This window comes from Mobula hypostoma, chromosome 7, assembly GCF_963921235.1.
Source record: "Mobula hypostoma chromosome 7, sMobHyp1.1, whole genome shotgun sequence".
NCBI lineage: Eukaryota > Metazoa > Chordata > Chondrichthyes > Myliobatiformes > Myliobatidae > Mobula > Mobula hypostoma.
In genome coordinates, this window is record NC_086103.1 from 74,015,934 (window position 1) to 74,036,504 (window position 20,571).

General features: G+C 42.0%; 1 protein-coding gene across 1 annotated transcript in view; it reads right to left on the reverse strand.

The window, feature by feature from the left end:
- Positions 1 to 20,295, reverse strand: part of LOC134349386 (zinc finger protein 346-like) — a 54,618-nt gene extending 34,323 nt beyond the window's left edge. The window contains exons 1-4 of the mRNA XM_063053605.1: positions 20,098 to 20,295; positions 9,775 to 9,878; positions 8,597 to 8,686; positions 1,355 to 1,514 (exon numbers count right to left, since the gene is read on the reverse strand). Coding sequence (XP_062909675.1) covers positions 1,355 to 1,514; positions 8,597 to 8,686; positions 9,775 to 9,878; positions 20,098 to 20,182 — 439 coding nt within the window. The 5' untranslated portion in view covers positions 20,183 to 20,295. The remainder of the gene's footprint in view (positions 1 to 1,354; positions 1,515 to 8,596; positions 8,687 to 9,774; positions 9,879 to 20,097) is intronic.
- Positions 20,296 to 20,571: the final 276 nt, after the last annotated feature.

Sequence of the window (20,571 nt, forward strand, 5' to 3'; positions counted from 1 at the left end):
TGGCTGTTTTACAAGGCAGCCAGAAGTGTAGACAGCCCATAGATTTTCGTGACGTTCAGGTCGTAAAATTTCTTTAAAATGAAAGTAGTCTATTAATTCCTTTTGCGGTAACGAGTGTCAAATCTGGCAGTGTAAACCTGGAGGGCTAGGTTGGACATTTTTGGTCCTTGTTAATTAAGACCTGCATTGAATGTTCTCAAAATCAGTAATTCAGTTGCTAACTTCAATTTAAAAATCTGTCAGTGTTTTTCCTGGACACTTAATTTTACACTCTGGTAACTGTTCACTCCGAGCTTCCTGCGTTTGCCGCCGACTATTTCAGAACATTTTCAAGTTACTTGGCAAACATAAGTTTAGTCTTTCCATTGAACTCCATTCTTTAATCAGAGCACCCAATTAATTGTACTTATTGGTACACAAATATTTGGAGGCAAATCCATTTTCTAGTAAGATATAAAAGGAATGATCATCTTAAACATCTATACTCTACCCTAGAGCTCCACATTGTGTAAACTTTTGAATGTTACTTGCTCCCTTTAATATTTTAATAATTATCTACAGAGTACACACTGTCAAACAACATAGAAATAGGTCTGAGCAATAAACACAAAATGCTGGTGGAAATCAGTATGTTCATCGACTGTACTTTTTTCCACAGATGCTGCCTGGCCTGCTGAGTTCCTCCAGCATTTTGTGTGTGTTGTTCGGATTTCCAGCATCTGCAGACTTCCTCTTGTTAGAAATAGGTCCTTTGGCTCAGCAAATCCATCATTCACACATTACACAAATCCTCCACTAATCTTATTTTATTCTGTCCACATTTGTCATCTCCCTTGATTCTACAACTGACCTACATACAAAGAGCAATTTATAATGATCAACTAAATTACCAACCCGCATATCCTTAGGATGAGAAGGAAATCCAGAGCACAAGAAAGAAGCCTACATTGCCATGGGAAGAACATGCAAAGTACCCAGTTATCATGAGAAGTCAGGTACAAACCTGAGTCACTGACGCAGTGAGGCCACTGTGCCACACATAGATTTTCATTTCACTACAAAATGACATTAGCTTAGAAACAAAACACAACTTCCTTTGGTAATACATTGAATGCTGTCATTCAGAAATGGCAGATTTAATTCCCAATCTGAAAAGATGAGCAAATTCTTAAGGAACACATTCAAAACTATTGTCAAAGCAATTCTTCACCTATACTTACCGATCTCTATTTTTTCCCTAACCTTATGACTGCAAATCAAAAGATTGCTGAAAACCAGTTTACACAAGTAGATTCCTAGAAATCAGGATCATAATCTTAATTTTTGGGCACAACAACGTATCAGGGTTACTTACCAGAAGATGCTGGGATAGTTTCATCTTGTTTTTGCTTGAGTTTCAGAGTTTTTGCATGGTTCTTTCCCTGGTAATGAGACTGGGCAACAACTGGTGATGTAAAGGTCACATTACAGAGTGGACAATATTTATTCCGATCAACTTCTCCATTGCTACTGTCCTGTGGGAAGGTTCAAAAATTACTGTTTACGTTAACTCTATTTCTAACAATGGTGCATGGCCAAGTGGTTAAGGCGTTAATCTAGTGATCTGAAGGTCACTAGTTCGAGCCTCAGCTGAGGCAGCGTGTTGTATCCTTGAGCAAGGCTCTGAACCACACATTGCTCTGCGACGACACCGGTGCCAAGATGTATGGTTCCTAATGCCCTTCCTTTGGACAACATGGGTGGCGTGGAGAGGGGAGACTTGCAGCATGGGCAACTACCGGTCTTCCATACAACCTTGCCCAGGCCTGTGCCCTGGAAACCTTCCAAGGCGCAAATTCATGGTCTCACAAGACTAACGGATGCCTATAACTTCTAACATTTATGCAAGAAATAAAATATTGCAGTGCTTTAAAGAATTGGGCAAATCAGCTAAACAGAGCAGAGGAATCTGCAGACTAGGAATTCACTGGTAAGGATGACAAAAGAAAAAGTGCTATCAAACTAAAATCTTACATTGCTTTTTTACTTAAGAAAAAAAACTTCAAATAGGTCCCAAATTTTACAGTTAATTGTTATGGCCGAAAATACGTTTACTAGTTGTAATCAAAGTGTTTATGAACATAACAATTTGAAGCGGATCTAAATCCTGTAGTCCCGAGCATCTGCTCAATAAACTCACAGATTGTGTTTATGTCAGTGCCACTTCTCTGCGCTTACTCCATATCCATTCGAATACCTAAACACTCTTAACTCTGGCTTAAGTATATATGTTGACCTAGTCTTCATGGCTCTCTTACTTGACCTTTTATTTTCAGATTATGTCCCTTTGCTCAAGAAATTTCACCCGGGGGGGGGGGGGGGGAGAGAAACACCATCTCTACCAAACATGTATCCTGTTAAGTTCCGTTAATCTCTCTCGATTTTCTAGTCTCTAGAGGGTACAGTTTTGGTCTACATAGTCTCTTCTTAGAGGACAATTACTCTACCCCAGGGATCAATTTAGTAAATCCTTGTTCCATCCCCTCTATTGCAAGTAGTTCCTTCCTTTGGTTGGATACCAGACTAAGAAATAATTCAATTGCAATCTCAACAGGGTCCCATATAATTTCAATAAGCCATTTTAAACTATGGACTTAACTCCTCTTGCAGTGAAAAAAATATTTACTTACATCAAAGGAGATAAAACTAAAGTTAAATTAAAGCAGGACTAAGACACAAGACCTATTAACCCTGTTCTGTTATTTAACAAGATCAAATTCAATTGCATTCATCGAGGTTACTATTCTGACAAAAGGTCTTTGACTTTAAGTATAATTTTCCCCCATGAATGTTGCCTGGCATGCTGAATGTTTTCTGTTTTTTTTCCTCAAACTCATTCTTCTGCTTGATTTCTAAACCTTTGCTAGCTAAAGACCTATTTATCTAGGTCTGAATCACCAAGCATTTGTAATGCCTGGTTATTGTATTTCCGCTGCTATGCTTTGAGCAGCTTTTATGCAAACGCAGTATATTCTGTTAGTTAAGCATCACAGACTACGTTTTGGCTTCAGCTGAGATAAGGAGCTGTTTGCTCAGCCTAGGAATGTTGTCAGCCAACTGGGTTTGTCTTGGTAACCTGCTGTAACATTCTGCCCAGTGGGATGCTATGGAACATTCAAGACAGCTGGTCGGGATCAGATTTCTAGGAGACAGTGGTCTAGTTTTGGATCTTCATTGGCAGATTTGGAGCAGAGCACAAGGGAAGGAATGCCACTCAAAGGAGACCCCATTGTAAGAAGTGCTTTATGCAGACAAATGGTTCCAAGGAGGAGTTAGTCAGTTCGTTCAAAATGGTTTTCAAGGGAAATTCAAACTGTGGCTGGTGTCTTTCACACAGAACTTGGGTTTAGCATGTGAGTAATCAAAGCAAAACACCCCACTACGCCAGAAATGAGCTCCAATATTTAGACCGGTTTAACTGTAGTGGGCCCTTTTTCTTTTTTCTATTAACTGTTTGTTAAAGTCAAAATATCTGTAACTATTCTTCCACTTTAATTTTATGCTAGTGTAAGGTCTCTCATTTCCTAGCAAATGATAACATTGCATGGGACAGCCTTTACAGAGCAGTCATAATATCCATTCCCTCATCAGAACATTTCAACTTTCCTGTTGGGTTGAACCTGAATCATACCAACCCTAGACATGTTGCTTATTGAAGGTGGCTTTCTCACTGTTACCCATGCAATGTTGAGTCACATGGCTCTTAATCACAGTTAGCTAATGAGCCTGGTTTATTACGAACCAAGGTGAGAGGGTTACATTCCAGAGATGGAATGCTGTAAGAATGCTCTATCAGGATGGATTAAGCAGCTTATCCTGTGTCACTTTTGTGGAAAGTGAGGTGTGTCATAATTAAGGTTATTATGGATGCCCAGAGATTAAGGTCGGATACGTTATGACTACCAGTGATGTGACTTAAGTCACTCTGCCTGTTAGGATCGGGGTACCTGGGGAGGCTGGACCTCGGCAGATCATATATTGCGAGATGGGAGGGAACACAGCTGAGGGTGAAGGTTCTAAAGACAAGTTGTTCTCTTTCCTGTGAAGTTGGAGAAAGGAGTTCTCTGATATGAAAGGTCTAGTAGGTCCTTCAGCGGTTGATTTAAACTCTGAGCTGGTTTCGGCTATTACTTCACTGGCTGATAAATGCCAAAGTGTACCAGCGGAGAACAAAAGTGATCATAAGCTGAGCATGTTCTCTAGAGTCAAGCTCACACTTGATGGAGAAGAAGAATAGCTCAGCATTTAATACTATCATTCCCACAATCCTAAACACAAAATATTCTGCAGATGTAGGGGTCAAAGCAACACTCACAACATATTGGAGGAACTCAGCAGGTCGGGCAGCATCCGTGGAAACGATCAGTCAACGTTTCGGGCCGGAACCCTTCATCAGGACTGAAGAGGGAAGGGGCAGAGGCCATATAAAGAAGGTGGGGGTAGGGTGGGAAGGAGAAGGCTGGAAGGTTCCAGGTGAAAAACCAGTAAGGGGAAAGATCAAGGGGTGCGGGAGGGGAAAGGCAGGAAAGGTGAAGAAGGAATAGGGGAAAGCACAATGGGTAGTAGAAGGAGGCGGAACCACTAAGGGAGGTAGTAGGCAGCTGGGGGAGGGGGCAGAGTGAAACTGGGATAGGGGAAGGGGAAGGGGAAGGGAGGGGGAAGGAATTACTAGAAGTTGGAGAATTCAATGTTCATACCCAGGGGCTGGAGACTACCTAGACAGTATATGATGTGTTGCTCCTCCAACATGAGTTTAGCCTCATCATGGCAGTAGAGGAGGCCGTGTATGGACATATCCGAATGGGAATGAGAAGAAAAGTTGAAGTGGGTGGCAATCAGGAGATCCTGTCTGTTGTGGCGGACGGAGTGGAGGTGCTCAACAAAGCGGTCCCTCAATCTGCATCAGGTTTCACCGATGTAGAGACTGCACCGGATGCAATAGATGACCCCAACAGACTCACAAGTGAAGTGCTGCCTCACCTGGTGGGACTGTTTGGGGCCCTGAATGGTGGCAAGAGGGGAGGTGTAGGGACAAGTGTAGCACTTACGCTTACAGGGATAAGTGCCGGGTGGGAGGTCCATGGGCAGGGACGTGTGGACCAGGGAGTCGCGGAGGGAATGATCCCTGTGGAAAGCGGAGAGGGGTGGAGAGGGAAAGATGTGCTTAGTGGTGGGGTCCTGTTGAAGGTGGCGGACGTTGTGGAGGATAATGTGCTGGATCCGGAGGATGGTGGGGTGGTAGGTGAGGACAAGGGGAACTCTGTCTCTGTTGTGGTGGCGGGAGGATGGGGTAGGGGCCGAAATGCGGGAAATGGAGGAGATGCAGGTAAGGGCATTATTGATCACGGCAAAAGGGAAACCATGATCCTTAAAGAGGACATTTCAGATGTCCTAGAACGGAAAGCAGATGCGGCGGAGAGAGGAATAGGGAATGGCATTTTTGCATGTGGCAGGGTGGGAAGAGGTATAGTCGAGGTAGTTATGAGAGTCAGTGGGCTTGTGGAAGATATCAGTGGAGAGTCTGTCTCCAGAGATGGAGACCGAGAGGTCAAGAAACGGGAGAGAAGTGTCCGAGATAGACCAAGTGAATTTGAGGGCTGGGTGGAAGTTTGAAGTAGTCGATGAAATTGAGGAGCTCAGCATGGGTGCAGGAAGCAGCCCCAAGGTAGTCGTCAATGTAGCGAAGGAAAAGTTGGGGAGCAGTACCATCACAGACTGTTCCACATAACCAACGAAGAGGCAGGCATAGCTGGGGCCCATGCGAGTGCCCATAGCTACACTCTTGGTCTGAAGAAAGTAGGAAGAGCCAAAAGTTATTAAATGTGAGTACCAGTTCCACCAACCAGAGGAATGTAGCGGTAGTGGGGAACTGGTGAGGTCTATTGTCCAGAAAGTAGCGGAGGGCTTTGAAGCCTTCTTGATGGGGAATGGAGGTGTTTAAGGATTGGACATCCATAGTGAAAATGAAGCGGTCGGGACCAGTAAACTGGAAGTTATTGAAGAGGTGGAGGGCATGGGATGTATCCCGGATGTAGGTGGGGAAGGACTGAACTATGGGTGACAAAATGGAGTCCAGGTAGGCAGATACAAGTTCAGTGGGGCACAATTCTGATTGAGACGTTGCAGAACCTGGGCCTCTGTACCTTCCTCTGCAATTGGATCTTCGACTTCCTAACCGGAAGACCACAATCTGTGCAGATTGGTGATAACATCTCCTCCTCGCTGACGATCAACACTGGTGCACCTCAGAGGTGTGTGCTTAGCCCTCTGCTCTACTCTCTATATATCCATGACTGTGTGGCTAGGCATAGTTCAAATACCATCTATAAATTTTCTGATGATACAACCATTATTGGTAGAATCTCAAATGGAGAAGAGAGGATGTACAGGAGAGAGATATCACAACTAGTGGAGTGGTGTCGCAGCAACAACCTGGCACTCAACGTCAGTAAGACGAAAGAGTTGAATGTGGACTTCCAGAAGAGCAAAACAAGGGAACACATACCAATCCTCAGAGGGATCAGAAGTGGAGAGGGTGAGCAGGTTCCTGGGTATCAAGATCTCTGAGAATCTAACCTGGTTCCAACATATCGATGCAGTTATACAGAAGGCAAGACAGTGGCTATATTTCATTAGGAGTTTGAAGAGATTTGGTATGTCAACAAATACACTCAAAAACTTCTATAGATGTACCGTGGAGAGCATTCTGACAGGCTGCATCACTGTCTGGTATGGGGAGCACTACAGCACAGGACAAAAAGAAGCTGCAATGGGTTGTAAATTTAGTCAGCTTCATCTTGGGTACTAGCCTACAAAGTACCCAGGACATCTTCAAGGAGCAGTGTCTCAAAAAGGCAGCGTCCATTATTAAGGACCTCCAGCACCCAGGGCATGCCCTTTTCTCACTGTTACCATCAGGTAGGAGGTACAGAAGCCTGAATGCACACACTCAGAGATTCAGGAACAGCTTCACCCCCCTCTGCCATCTGATTCCTAAATGGACATTGAACCCTTGGACACTACCTCACCTTTTAAATATATATTATTTCTGTTTTTTGCACGATTTTAATCTATTCAAAATACATATACTGTAATTGATCTACTTACTTATTATTATTTTATTTTGTTTTTCTTCTATATTATGTACTGCATTGAACTGCTGCTGCTAAGTTAACAAATTTCGTGTCACATGCGGTGATAATAAACCCGATTCTGAATCTGAGAATATGAGGCTTGGGCTGAGCAGACAGCTCAGATACGGTACGAATGGCAGTGTTCAGGTAATATGAAAGAACAAGTTAGTAGAGTGTTTAAAGGGTCTGGCAGTGAGGTTCCTTAAGGTAAAAAATCCTTTAGCCACATTAGCTAACTATATGCAAGCTCTGGAAAATGCTTTGGCACTTCTGAAAGTTCAGCTTATCTTATGAAGTAGTTTAGGCACACATTCCAGAAGGAAGGAGAGAAGCAGTCTGCCTACCTTTTCAAATTGGAAAAACTGCTGCACTGCTTGTGCCACAAAGGGGGCATTCAACTGTCTGAGAGTAATTGCTTGAGGGTGGAGCAAGTTATGAAAGGCACTCTGTCACCTGATGATTGCTCTATGCACTCAAACTACCCACAAGATGCTTCCTCTGCCATCTTTTACTGAGTTACTCAGAGAAGAGGAGGAAAATATGATTGAGGAGATGAATGTTTCCAAAAGTAAAGGCCCTTTGAAGTATAGAAGTGCATAGGTTTACAATCCTGAGTGAACTTTCCCCTTTCATCCTAAATGGCCTAAACTTTATCCTGTGACCTGTACCCCACACTTTAGCAGACAAAATTTCATGGAAGAATTCAACATTCATTTCAATGGGAAGAATCAATAAGCGTCAAACAAAATGATAGAATTTTAAAGGGGCACATTAAAAGGTAATTTGTGACATAGATACGATTCTCTGAACAGAGTAAAACAAGTTTAAAAAACATTTGGGATCTTGGGCTCTATGAACTGACCTCATGATATGGCCATTCAGATTACAGAAACATGCACTGACAGAATTCACAATTTACTGAGATACTGAATAAAGTCGTTCCTACAGAATACATGTGGAGCCAAAATAAATAAATGTGAAAATATTGCAATTATTTGTTTCTTTGACATAAACCTCATCCATCCTGAATTTAACATTAGGCTCAGCTGTTAATTAACAGTGGTGGTTCACTTTGTCATTGCAGATAAAATGTCCTGGGAGAAAAACATTCTTTAGGAATGCACCTCTGATTAGAGCATGAGATTCAATGGGAAATGAAGCTTGCGCTGCAGAAAAATCACAATGAAGATAGTTTTCTAAGAGAACCTCTCCATAATGTGGGGTGGGGAGCCACCTCAAGTTCTAAAGCAAGGAAATTATGATAACTTCTGGAAAAAAATAATCACAGGCTATGCCTCAGCTAGAAAACTATCTAATTCTGAGCATCACAATTAAAGATTTCAAGACAAAGGGCCAGAACAGGAATGATGAGCCTAAATGCCTCCTTCAGTGTTGCATCATTCAATTATTCATTAAAGACTTACAGAAGAATCTTTTATTATTATTTTGGCAACTGGCTCGCCATCTTGATGAAGCTCTTCATACCGACGTACTTTGTTGGCATGCTTCTTGCTCTGTAGAGATAATTATAGTGGACTTCAGTTATTGATGCCTTAACAAAGGATGCTTTCATCCCTGCTGTCAATGAACATTGAAATGGTAGAATAAGGAGTATACAAAACATACTGAAGTTAATATCGAAATCTGACTACAAGTCATGTGATATTGCAGTTGTGAAATAAATGGAAACAAACAATTGCAGAAATAACTATTAATGCAAAACCATTTCATTCTCTACTGTAAATTAATTCCAATATTGGAAGTTTATTAAAATAACATTTTAAAATGTTGCTGTCAGTCTGTTATAAACAATGCCAATCATATCTTGATAGCCCATTTCTCACAATAGTACCTAATCAATCGAGACATCAAGCATGAAGATTACTGGCCCAAATTATCAAAAGGTCCAGTAGCACACCCAAAGCAGCCACAGATCTTCAGCTATTGATTGAGGAGCCACTGCCCTGAAAACCAACAACAATCTGGCTACGAAACTCTGAGTAATCTTTTAGTAATTTATTGCAATATGGGAAATCTATTTAGTAAAATAAAATACATTGGCATGGTTTAAAAAAATAATAGTTAACCAAAAAACACAAAATTAAAAGCATTACATTGAGCAGATTTGGAAAAACAAAAGTAACGTTCCTTACTCTGTTTACTAATCCAATACTCTATAATTTCGATAGAAATCAACAAGGCTAGGTCCAACACAGGATCCTAGAGTTAAGTCCTTAGTATAACACTGGAGAATATCAGGAAACTGTATGTGGAGTCCAGCAATTGGCCTTTTCACTTTTAAATTTTACATTAAGTGTGTGGATGTATTGGGATTTTCTGGGGAAAAGAGGCATCAGGTTGATCAGTTCTTCTGCTAATTCCTAATTACTGGCTTCAGTAAACAAGATGGAAAACTGATCTATGTCTGCAGATCATGGATAAAACCAGAAGTATTTTTACTCACTAAGACCTATTCTCTATTTTAAGCATATTTTGTTCAGCCCTTGGTTTCATGCTTAACATGCACCAATCAGATGAGTTACAAACAGATAATTCACATTTAAGTCAAAAGGAAATTTAAATAGGTCTGCTATTTCATTACCTGGTAATGTGCTAGTCTCTGGGACTCTGAAATCAGCACAGCATTACACACTTTGCAGTGACTGTCTGTGAAGAGCTCACTATTTCCTTCGATGATCTTTTGTACTGTGAAAGAAAATCAAAAGAACTAAACTGAAAGAGCAGAGTGCTACTATCAAGCCATAGCTACCATCTTCTTTAAACATCCTTTAATGATTATAGAATCAAAGGAGGTTATTCAGGTCAAGTCCACATTAGCTCAATGCAAAAGCAATCCAACTAGTTTCCCTACTCCCCTCCCACCACTCTTCATAATCCACAAATTCTTCTCTTTCGTATACTTAACCAGCTCTATTTAGAACACCAAAACTTGAATCTGAATGACTTAACTATCACCCCAATAATACATTTCAGACCCTACTTGTTGCATAAGGTTTTCTTTATGGTAGCTTTTTCTGCCAAATACTTTTAATTCTACCAATTTCTAGTTTTGATCCCTTTGCCAATGGAGTACCTCCAGTCTGACTTCTGACCTTGTGTCCTTCTTGATTTTAAAGTCATCAGATTTTCTTACAAATCCTCTGTTCCAAGAAGATTCTCATCTTCTCCAATCTATCCACATAATTAAATCCTTCATTCCCTGGAATAATTTTAGCAGCTTTTTCTTTCATCTTCTCAAGCCTTTTTATCATTCCTGAACTGTGGCAGACAGATATAGGCTCAACACCCTAATCCGAGCCAAGAAAGCATTTCCTAAAAGTTCATCCCAACTTCCCTGCTTGTGATTGGTAAAAGCACAATATCCCATATATTTTCATAAACTTATTTCTCAACCTGCCCTACCTCATTCTATGAACTGTGCACTTACATCCCTGAAACTTTCTATTCTTCTACTCCTTCTAGAACAGTGGTCCCCAACCACCGGGCCGCGAGGGAATGATATGATTTGGCGATATGAAATGATATGAGTTACCCCCCCCCCCCGTCGGCCAGTCCGCAAGAATATTGTCAATATTAAACTGGTCTGTGATGCAAGAAAGGTTGGGGACCTCTGTTCTAGAACAACCTCTCTAGTTTACAATACTTGTTCACAATCTTCCTGTTGAAGTATTAGTTACATCACATCATTTTATTTCATCTGTCAACCATCTGCACATTCCATTCATCCATACAGATAAAGGTTTAAAACTTTCCTCTGCACAATTAGCTCAGCTTTTAAGTTTTGTGCAGCAGAAAGCCAAATCATTAAGCTAACCTAGGAAATTCCACTGTGTACAGCCCTCCACTTTGGAAATATCCTTTCAATACCAAGCTCTGTTTTCTGTTACATGCCAATATCATATCTATGTTGCAAATGACCCTTTTATTCTTTGGCCTGCCTGCAGTCTTGATAAATTTATAATGTGGCAGATTACCTTTGACAAATACCTTTTGAAGATTCATATAGACCACATTAACATAGCTCACACATCTGTCATTCAAAAAAACTCAATTAAACTACTTAGACATGATCTGCTTTTAAGAAATCCATGCTAGCTTTCTCTGATCAACCCACATTATTCCAAATGATTGCCAATTCTGTAGCTGATTACTATTCCTAGAACTTTACAAACCAAATTAACCCAATCGTTCTGTCTTTTCTAGATTTATCTTGTAGCCTTTATTGAACAAGAGTGCAAACATTGCAATGTTACAGTCCTCAGCATCACTCCTTAATTTTCATGGCTAGGGCCTCTGCAAGCTCTCTTTTTATTTCTCTCAGTAATCTAGGATACATCGTATTAGGAGAGTACAGAACACCTGAAGAGGGACATACACAAGTTAACTGAATGGGCTTGACTGTGGCAAATATAAGGTGAAGAAATGCAAGTATGTGTTTGCAAGAATAGAAAAGCAGAATATTACTTCAATGGTGCAAGACTGAACACTAGTAATAAAGTTAAAAAGTTCTTACTGTCTGTTTAAAAAATATAAATTGACATCCAGATACAACCAGTAGGACATTGACCATTAATAGAAGAATGAAGGACAAATACTGGGAATTTTTATTTTTTTTTGTTGTGACCACATCTGGAACAGTTTACATGATTTTAGTCTATTTAAGAAAGAATACTTGGAGACAGAAAAACAGAAGCTTCACTAGACTGATTCCAGCAATAAAATGAGGGCAAGTTGTGCAGATTAGGCCTTTACTCTGGAACTTAAAAAAATAAATAGTGATTCTTTAAAAATTTATAAGGGCACGAAAGGGTATGGCCTCGGGATGAGAGCTCATCCATTTAAAACTGAGATGGTGCCCAATTCTGTCTCTCAAAGACTGAATTATTTGAATCACCCACCCAGCGTGCTATACAGGCTAAATTATTAAGAACATCCTAGGCTAAGGACGACTTTTAGACCTGAGTGATCAAGTTATGGGCACCATGCAGGAAAGTGGAAGTTAATGTCAAAATCAGATAAGCTATGACCTTATCTGCAGGGTGTATTTATGGGACTTATCACTCCTCCTTCCCCTATTCCTTCGGTTCTCACATCAAGGACACTTACAGCAATACATCAGCACATCAGCAGGAAAATTCCAGTAATGTTTAATATACAAATTCTTATTAAATAAGAACAAATTCTGACCAATACAAGCTCGAAGCAATTACTTTGCAAATAAATGCAACTATAGATGCTGGAATCTGAAACAAAAACGAAAGACTGGAAGATTTTGGTCAGTCAAGCAGCATCTGTGGAAAGAGAAACCAGTCAATGTTTTGGGTCAGAAGTCTTTCCTAAGGGCTTGAACCCAAATGCGATAAACATTTAAAAAAACTTGTTCCATATTTTAGGAAAACTTTGATCTATTCACCATGAAGTAACACAGCAGACACCTAGTAATATGAAACAGTGCAGCCAATCTTCCGCACCACAGCTCAACATTAAGACATGAAGCTTTTTGAACTAAATTTATTATTAAAGTACATATATGCCACCACATGGAACCCTGAGATTCTTGCGGGCATACTCAGCAGATCCAATAATCATAATAAAATTAATGAAAGACTGCATACAACAGGGCAAACAACCAGTGTGCAAAAACTGTGAAAATACAAAAGAAAAATAATAATAAATAAGCAATAAATAACTAGAACATGAGATGAAATGTCCTTGAAAGTGAGTCCACAGGCTGTGGGATCATTTCAATGATGGGGCAAGTAAAGTTGAGTGAAATTATCCCCTTTGGTTCAAGAGCCTGATGGTTGAGGCAATAACTATTCCTGAACCTGGTGGTGAGAGTCCTTAGGCTCCTATACCTCCGTGCTGAAAGCAGCAGCAAGAAGAGAGCATGTCCTGGGTAGTGGGGCATGCTGCTTTCCTGTGACAACGCTTCATGTAGATGTGCTCAATGGTGAGGAGTGCTTTACCCACAATGGACTGGGCCATATCTACTACTTTCCACAGGGTTTTCCATTCACAGGTATTGGTGTTTCCATACCAGGCTGTCATACAGCCAGTCAATATCCACTACACAGCTATAGAAGATTGTCAAAAGTTTTAGCTGTCATGCCAAATCTATACAAACTCTAAGGAAGCAGAGGCTCTGCCATGCTTTCTTTGTAATTGCACTTACATGCTGGGCCCAGGACAAGTCCTCCAAAATAGTAACACCAAGAAATTTAAATTTGCTGACCTTCTCCACTTCTGATGAGGACTGGTTCATGGATCTATGGCTTCCTCCTCCTGAAGTCAATCAGCTCCTTGGTCTTGCTGACATTAAGCAAGAGGTTGTGGATTTGGTACTACTCAGCTAGCTTTTCAATCTCCCTCTTATAACACTGATTTGTCACCATATTTGATTCAGCCTACAACAGCGGTGTCATCAGCAAACTTGAATATGGTAGTGTAGCTGTGCTTAGCTACACAAGTGTAAAATGTGTAGAGCATGGGACTTAGCACACAGCCTCGTGATGCACCTGTACTTAATGGAGATCATGGAGATGGTCATTGCCAAATGGACTTCATGTTTTGACAATCAATTTGAGAATAGAAGGCATTGAGCACATCTGGAAGCAAAGCCCTATTGTGCCTATGCAACTTATTTATTGCTACTATATAACTAAACGTAAAAGCTCATTGATGCTGGCTTGTATAAATAAGTATGCTGTTTGAACGCACCACATTAGATTAGGGTACAAATAATCAAAACCTATTTCACAAAATATTAGCTATAAATTAACAGAACATTAGAGAACTGATATTTTATAAAAGATATCCAACAAGCTTTCAAAAATCAACTTCACAATACAGAAAAGCAAAGTCTCAAAATGTTCCATCAAGAATGCCCACCGTCCAGGTTATGCTCTCTTTTCACTACTGTCATGAGGAAGGTGGTGCTGAAGCCTCAAGACATGCACTAAGTTCAGAACAGTTATTACCCTTCAGCCATTAAGCCCTTGAACCAGAGGGGCCATCACTTGTCCCATCACTGAACCATTGCCACAACCTAGGGACTCACCTTCAAGGATTATTCATCTCATGCTCTCAATGTATATTGCTATTTTATTTTTCTTTCTTTTTGCATTTCCAGTTTGTCTTTTTTGCACACTGGATGTTGTCCGTCCTATTGGGAACAGTCTTTCTATTCTATTGTGTTTCTTGTATTTACTGTGATTGTCCGCAAGAAAATGAATCTCAAGAGTTGTATATGGTGACATATGTACTTTGATAATAATTTTACCTTTGAAGTTTCAAATCACAGCAAATTAAAAGTTAAATCACATTTAATAACATTTTTATACTCAGCACCATGACAAAAACTGCATGCAGAATCGAACAGAGATCTACAATGTAAAATAAAACACACAAATGAAAATAAAACTGAAAACTACAGACCCTCTCAACTAAAGTAATGTGCAGCAATTGGACTTTATGTAGAATGGACACTAGCCTCCACAGCATCAATGATATCCTCAAAAGGTGATGCCTCAAAAAGGCAGCATCCATCATTAAGGATCCCATTACCCAGGACATGCCCGCTTCTCACTACTATCGTCAGGGAGTAGGTATGGGAGCCTGAAAATAGACTCAATGTTTTAGGAATTGTTCTCCTTCGCTATCAGATTTCTGAACGTCAGTGAACCCTGCTTCACTTTTTTGCACTCTTGACCATTTACTTTCCATACACATTTCTCATTGTAATTTACAGTATATGATATGTATTCCACTGCATTGCTACCTCAAAACAACAAATTCCATGACATCTGTCAGTGATAATAAACCTGATTCTAATTCTGAAAAATACAAATCTGGCTATTAGGTTCTTTGTCACATCTCTTTTATAATGTTTTTTTTCCTCCCTTCATATGTTTTTGATTAACTGGAATCAGTATTCTTACCCTAGTGGCTTTCATTTACCAGCTAAAACTTTAAATCAATGTTTGATTAGTCAAGTATAACACAGAACGCTGGGCAAATAGCAAGAAATGTCACAAATGAGGTTGCTCACGATTCAATAAAGTGTGACACAACGTTGACTTTAAGGAAATTTTCAACAGAAAGGGTTGAACTCTAAATTAGTCATTCCCACTTTTCTTATGTGGAAGTTTTAAGTGTGTCCAGAGGACTGTTTAAACTTTTTACATATTTCTTTGTTGAATCAGTTATGGTTTGAAACAGTGTTTTCATGTTTCTTCTAGTCACAGCCGGGCTTTTCTAGTTAAAATACAGGCCTGAATGCATGACACATCAAGCTTATCATAAAGGTCTTACCTCCCCTGATGAAACAAACAAATGCTGATACTTCTCTATGCAGATTCCTATCCCAATACTCCTCTTGAATACTAGATGAACATAAAAGCAGTTTAGACGATGATTTAAGCACCAGGCCAAGTTGAGGTGGCAGTGTCCAAGCCACAGTATATTGAAGCGACTGATCCTGATGTTTGAACAACAATTTACGTGCTGGCCCAGAATGAAAAGATCAGTGTCGGAGCCCGAGGCAAGGGTCAGGCTGGTTCAGCTTGCTGCTCGACTCTGCACCGAACTAAGGGTCCAGGGACGGACTATCTTTGGGGACATTCCCGACGCGTACCAGGTGGAGCCCCGCCCCCACCTCGGTTACTCTGACCACATCTCTGTTATGCTAATCCCAGCATACAGACCGCTCGTCAAACGCTCCAGACCAGTTCAGAAGCAGGTGAATCGTAAACACAAAATAATCTGCAGATGCATCTACTACCCATTGTTTTCCCTTATTCCTTCTTCACCTTTCCTGCCTATCACCACCCCCACCCCTTTATCTTTCCCCTTACTGGTTTTTCACCTGGAACCTACCAGCCTTCTCCTTCCCACCCTCCCCCCACCTTCTTTATAGGGCCTCTGCCCCTTCCCTCTACAGTCCTGATGAAGGGCTCCGGCCCGAAACGTCGACCGATCTTTTCCATAGATGCTGCCCGACCTGCTGAGTTCCTCCAGCGTGTTGTGACAGAAGCAGGCCAGCAGGAGCCATCTCTGCTCTTCAAGACTGCTTTGAGCACACTGACTGGCACATGTTCAGGGAGGCTGCAACCAATAGAGACTCTACCAACTTAGAGGAGTACACAGCATCAGTGACTAGCTACATCAGCAAGTGCATCGATGATGTCACTGTGGCCAAGACCATCACTACACGCGCTAACCAGAAGCCATGGATGACCATGGAGGTGCGTGCACCGCTGAGGACCCATGACTCCGCCTTCAGAGCAGGCAATAAGGCAGCCCTAACAACAGCGAGGGCCAAACTGTCCCGGGCCATCAGAGAGGCAAAGCGTGCACATGCCCAGCGAATCCACAGCCACTTCCAGGACAGCAGCGACACGTGGTGCATGTGGAAGGGCATTCAGGACATCACCAATTACAAGACAACACCACCTGCTTGTGCTGGTGATGCCTCCCTCCCAAATATGTTGAATAACTTCTACACTCGTTTTGACGCAGAAAATGACGTGGCGGCGAGGAAGACCACCCATCTTCCAAATGACCAGGGGCTGTGTCTTACCATGGCCGATATGAGGGGAACCCCATGCAGGGTCAACCCACGGAAGGCTGCTGGACCAGACAATATTCCTGGCAGAGTGCTTAGAGGGTGTGCAGACCAGCTAGCTGAGGTTCTCACTGACATCTTCAACATCTCCCTGAGCAGCGCCATCGTTCTACATGCTTTAAGGCCGCCACCATCATCCCCGTGCCAAAGAAGTGTTCAGCGTCCTGCCTCAACGACTACTGTCCCGTCGCACTCACATCTATTATTATGAAGTTTTCAACAGGCTCGTCATGGGCACATCAAGACCCTGCTGCCCTCCTCACTGGACCCCCTGCAGTTCGCGTACCGTCCCAACCGTTCAACAGACGACGCCATTGCCATTACCCTCCACCTGGACAAAAAAGACATGTACGTTCGAATGCTGTTCATAGACTTCAGTTCAGCATTCAACACAATCATTCCTCAGAAACTGATTGGAAAGCTGAGCCTACTGGGCCTGAACTCCTCCCTCTGCAACTGGATCCTAGACTTCCTGACTGGGAGACCTCAGTCAGTCCGGGTCAGAAGCAACATCTCCAACACCATCACACTGAGCACGGGGGCCCCCCAGGGCTGTGTGCTCAGTCCACTGCTGTTCACTCTGCTGACCCATGACTGTGCTGCAACACACAGCTCGAACCATATCATTAAGTTTGCCGATTTCATGACTGTGGTGGGTCTCATCAGCAAGAACGATGAGTCAGCGCACAGAGAGGAGGTACAGCGGCTAACGGGCTGGTGCAGAGCCAACAACCTGTCTCTGAATGTGAACAAAACAAAAGAGATCGTTACTGACTTCAGAAGGACACGGAACGACCACTCTCTGCTGAACATCCGCCGTAGAGATTGTTAAGAGCACCAAATTTCTTGGTGTTCACCTGATGAAGAATCTCACCTGGTCCCTCAACACCAGCTCCAAAGCAAAGAAAGCCCAGCAGCGTCTCTACTTTCTGCAAAGGCTGAGAAAAGTCCATCTCCCTCCCCCCATTCTCACCACATTCTACAGAGGTTGTATTGAGAGCATCCTGAGCAGCTGCATCACTGTCTGGTTCGAAATTGCACCATCTCAGATCGCAAGACCGTACAGCAGATAGTGAGGTTAGCTGAGAAGATCAGTGGGGTCTCTCTTCCCGCCATTACAGACATTTACGCCACATGCTGCATCCGTAAAGTGAACAGCATTACACCCCACGCACCCCTCATACAAACTGTTCTCCCTCCTGCCATCTGGCAAAAGGCACCGAAGTATTCGGGCTCTCATGACCAGACTATGTAACAGTTTCTTCCCCCAAGTCATCAGACTCCTCCATACCCAAAATCCTGGACTGACACCAACCTACTGCCCTCTACTGTGCATGTTGTCTTGTTTATTATTTATTGTAATGCCTGCACTGTTTTATGCACTTTAAGCAGTCCTGGGTAGGTCTGTAGTCTAGTGTAGTTTTGTGTCGTTTTTCATAGTTCAGTGTAGTTTTTGTATTGTTCATGTAGCACCATGGTCCTGAAAAACATTGTCTCGTTTTTACTGTGTACTATACCAGCAGTTATGGTCGAAATGACAATAAAAAGTGACTTGACTTCAGTTCAGAAAGCCATTTGCTTGCATGATTAGTTTTTTCCCTCTGCACTTTGGTGTTTGACCGTCATTTTTTAAAATGGGTTCTTTTGGTTTCTTTGTTTTGTGGCTGTCTGTTAAGGAGATGAATCTCAAGGTTATACAATACACACATATGTAAATAAATGTACTTTGAACTTTGATATGGACAGTCTTAGTTATTCTATGCCCACAAAACCATATTATGCATTCTTTTTGAAAAAGACATCCTTGTAAAAATGCACAAAAAAGAAATCCAATATGTAGCAACTTTAATAAAGCTAATCAGTGGAAATCAAAAGAAAAATTCTCCAGCAGTTTTGCATATATTGAGCATAAACGAAGATGGTTACAAATGATCAAAGCCAATTATCTCAACCCATGGACATGGCATGAGATCCTCAAGGACTTTAACAATCAGTGTATATCCAAGAGACGGCTCCAGCATTAATTTATGTACTACAACATGAACCCATATTCAATAAGCTGGAGATAATATTCGGATTTGGGTTGAAAGATGGCAAAGTGCATTTATGACACTAATGCCAGCCAAGGGTCATCTTCAACTAGTGAGTCTAACCAAGTCCTCATGACACTCAATGGCATTAGCTCCCCACCTCACATGGATCACAAACAATCAGAAGCCAGAAGTGGTGCTCTCATATAAATGGTTTTGTTACAATGCATGTTAGAGGATGCATTAGTGACTGCAAAGCCTTTCCACTGTCTGCAAGGTAAGTCACAATTGTGACTCAATAAGTTCCACTTGACTACAGGCATTTGGTTCCAACACACCCAAAACCATTCACATAACTGATCAACACTCATCTATACCATCTTAAAAACATTCCTTTCTCCCATTACTGTTACACCAGGACCTACCATGAGCAAAAAAGCAAGATTTGGCAGCAGCACTCATTCCAAATTTCATTCTATGCTGAAAACTAACCTATACACAGAAAATCTGGCCACGCTCCACCTCATCTCACTGTGGGAGCATTCTTCACAAAAACTGCAGCAGGTCAAAAAGGTGGATGACCTTCTCAAGGGCAATTAAGGATATATTCACAGGCTATGTAAAAAAAAAGTCACCCTCTCAAGCATTCTTGTTTTAACAGAAGAATACTCCATGTGTTCAACCTTCTCCACTGGGTATAACTCTGTAACCTTGACACTACCGTTGTAAGCCTGCACTTTACTTTTCTCTTTATAAAGTGTTCGTTTACAAAATGTCCTGTATTAGTTTACAAAAATCACTGCCATGTGCCCATGCTAAAAGATGCAGTTTGGTTTGTAAATCTTTAATAAGTCTTTACTTTAACGTCCAGTATTTTGCCGGTGTAGTGAGTACCAGTACTCACTAGTAACAGCTACTCCTTCACTCAGAGACCGGGTCATCATCACCTCTTCATTGAAAAGCTTTGCATGATGCGGGGGGGGGGGGAGAATGGGGAGCGAAGGAGGATTAAAGGTGGGCTTCTATAGTTCTACGTTGCAAATGCCGATGTTATCGAGTTTGGACCACAAAGCAAGGATTTCTACTGAGCCGTGGCCACCGACTTCGGTTTTGCTTCAGTCTCATGTCGAACGCCCCGCCATCACCCCAGGACACCAATCACCCCGCCCCCCCCCCCAACAACCCCATCCCCCGCCCCATGGAAACCAATGATCATTTCGCAGTAAGGCTGGAGGAAGGGGACGCTTACCAGCCCCGTTGCCTGCAGAACTGTCCGCAGCCCCAGCCGGTTTGAAGCTTTCCATCAACTGAGGAATCGGTCTCTCCGCCGCCATTGCTCCCAGTCAAACAACAAACCCAACAAACGAGCGCGCGTGCAGGGCGCCGGGAAATCTCGCGAGTACGTTTTGCCTGGCGCGAGAGCCGGCGGACCTTTTCCAGAAAGTTCGTGGTTGCCCTGGGAACGGAGCGGCGTGCCGTGTGACGGAGAGACGGGAGGTGAGTGCGGCGGATCGGTTCAGGCTGTTCCGTGCGGCCGAACAGTCTCGGTGGAATAATGACCACTAGTAGTTAGCGGCTTGCCCCTTGATGACAGGCTCGAGTCCACTGGAGTTTAGAAGAGGTCATAAAATCATATTCAAAGTCCAAAGTAAATTTATTATCGAAGTACACATATGTCACCATATACAACCCTGGGATTCGTTCTCTTGTAAGCATACTCAGC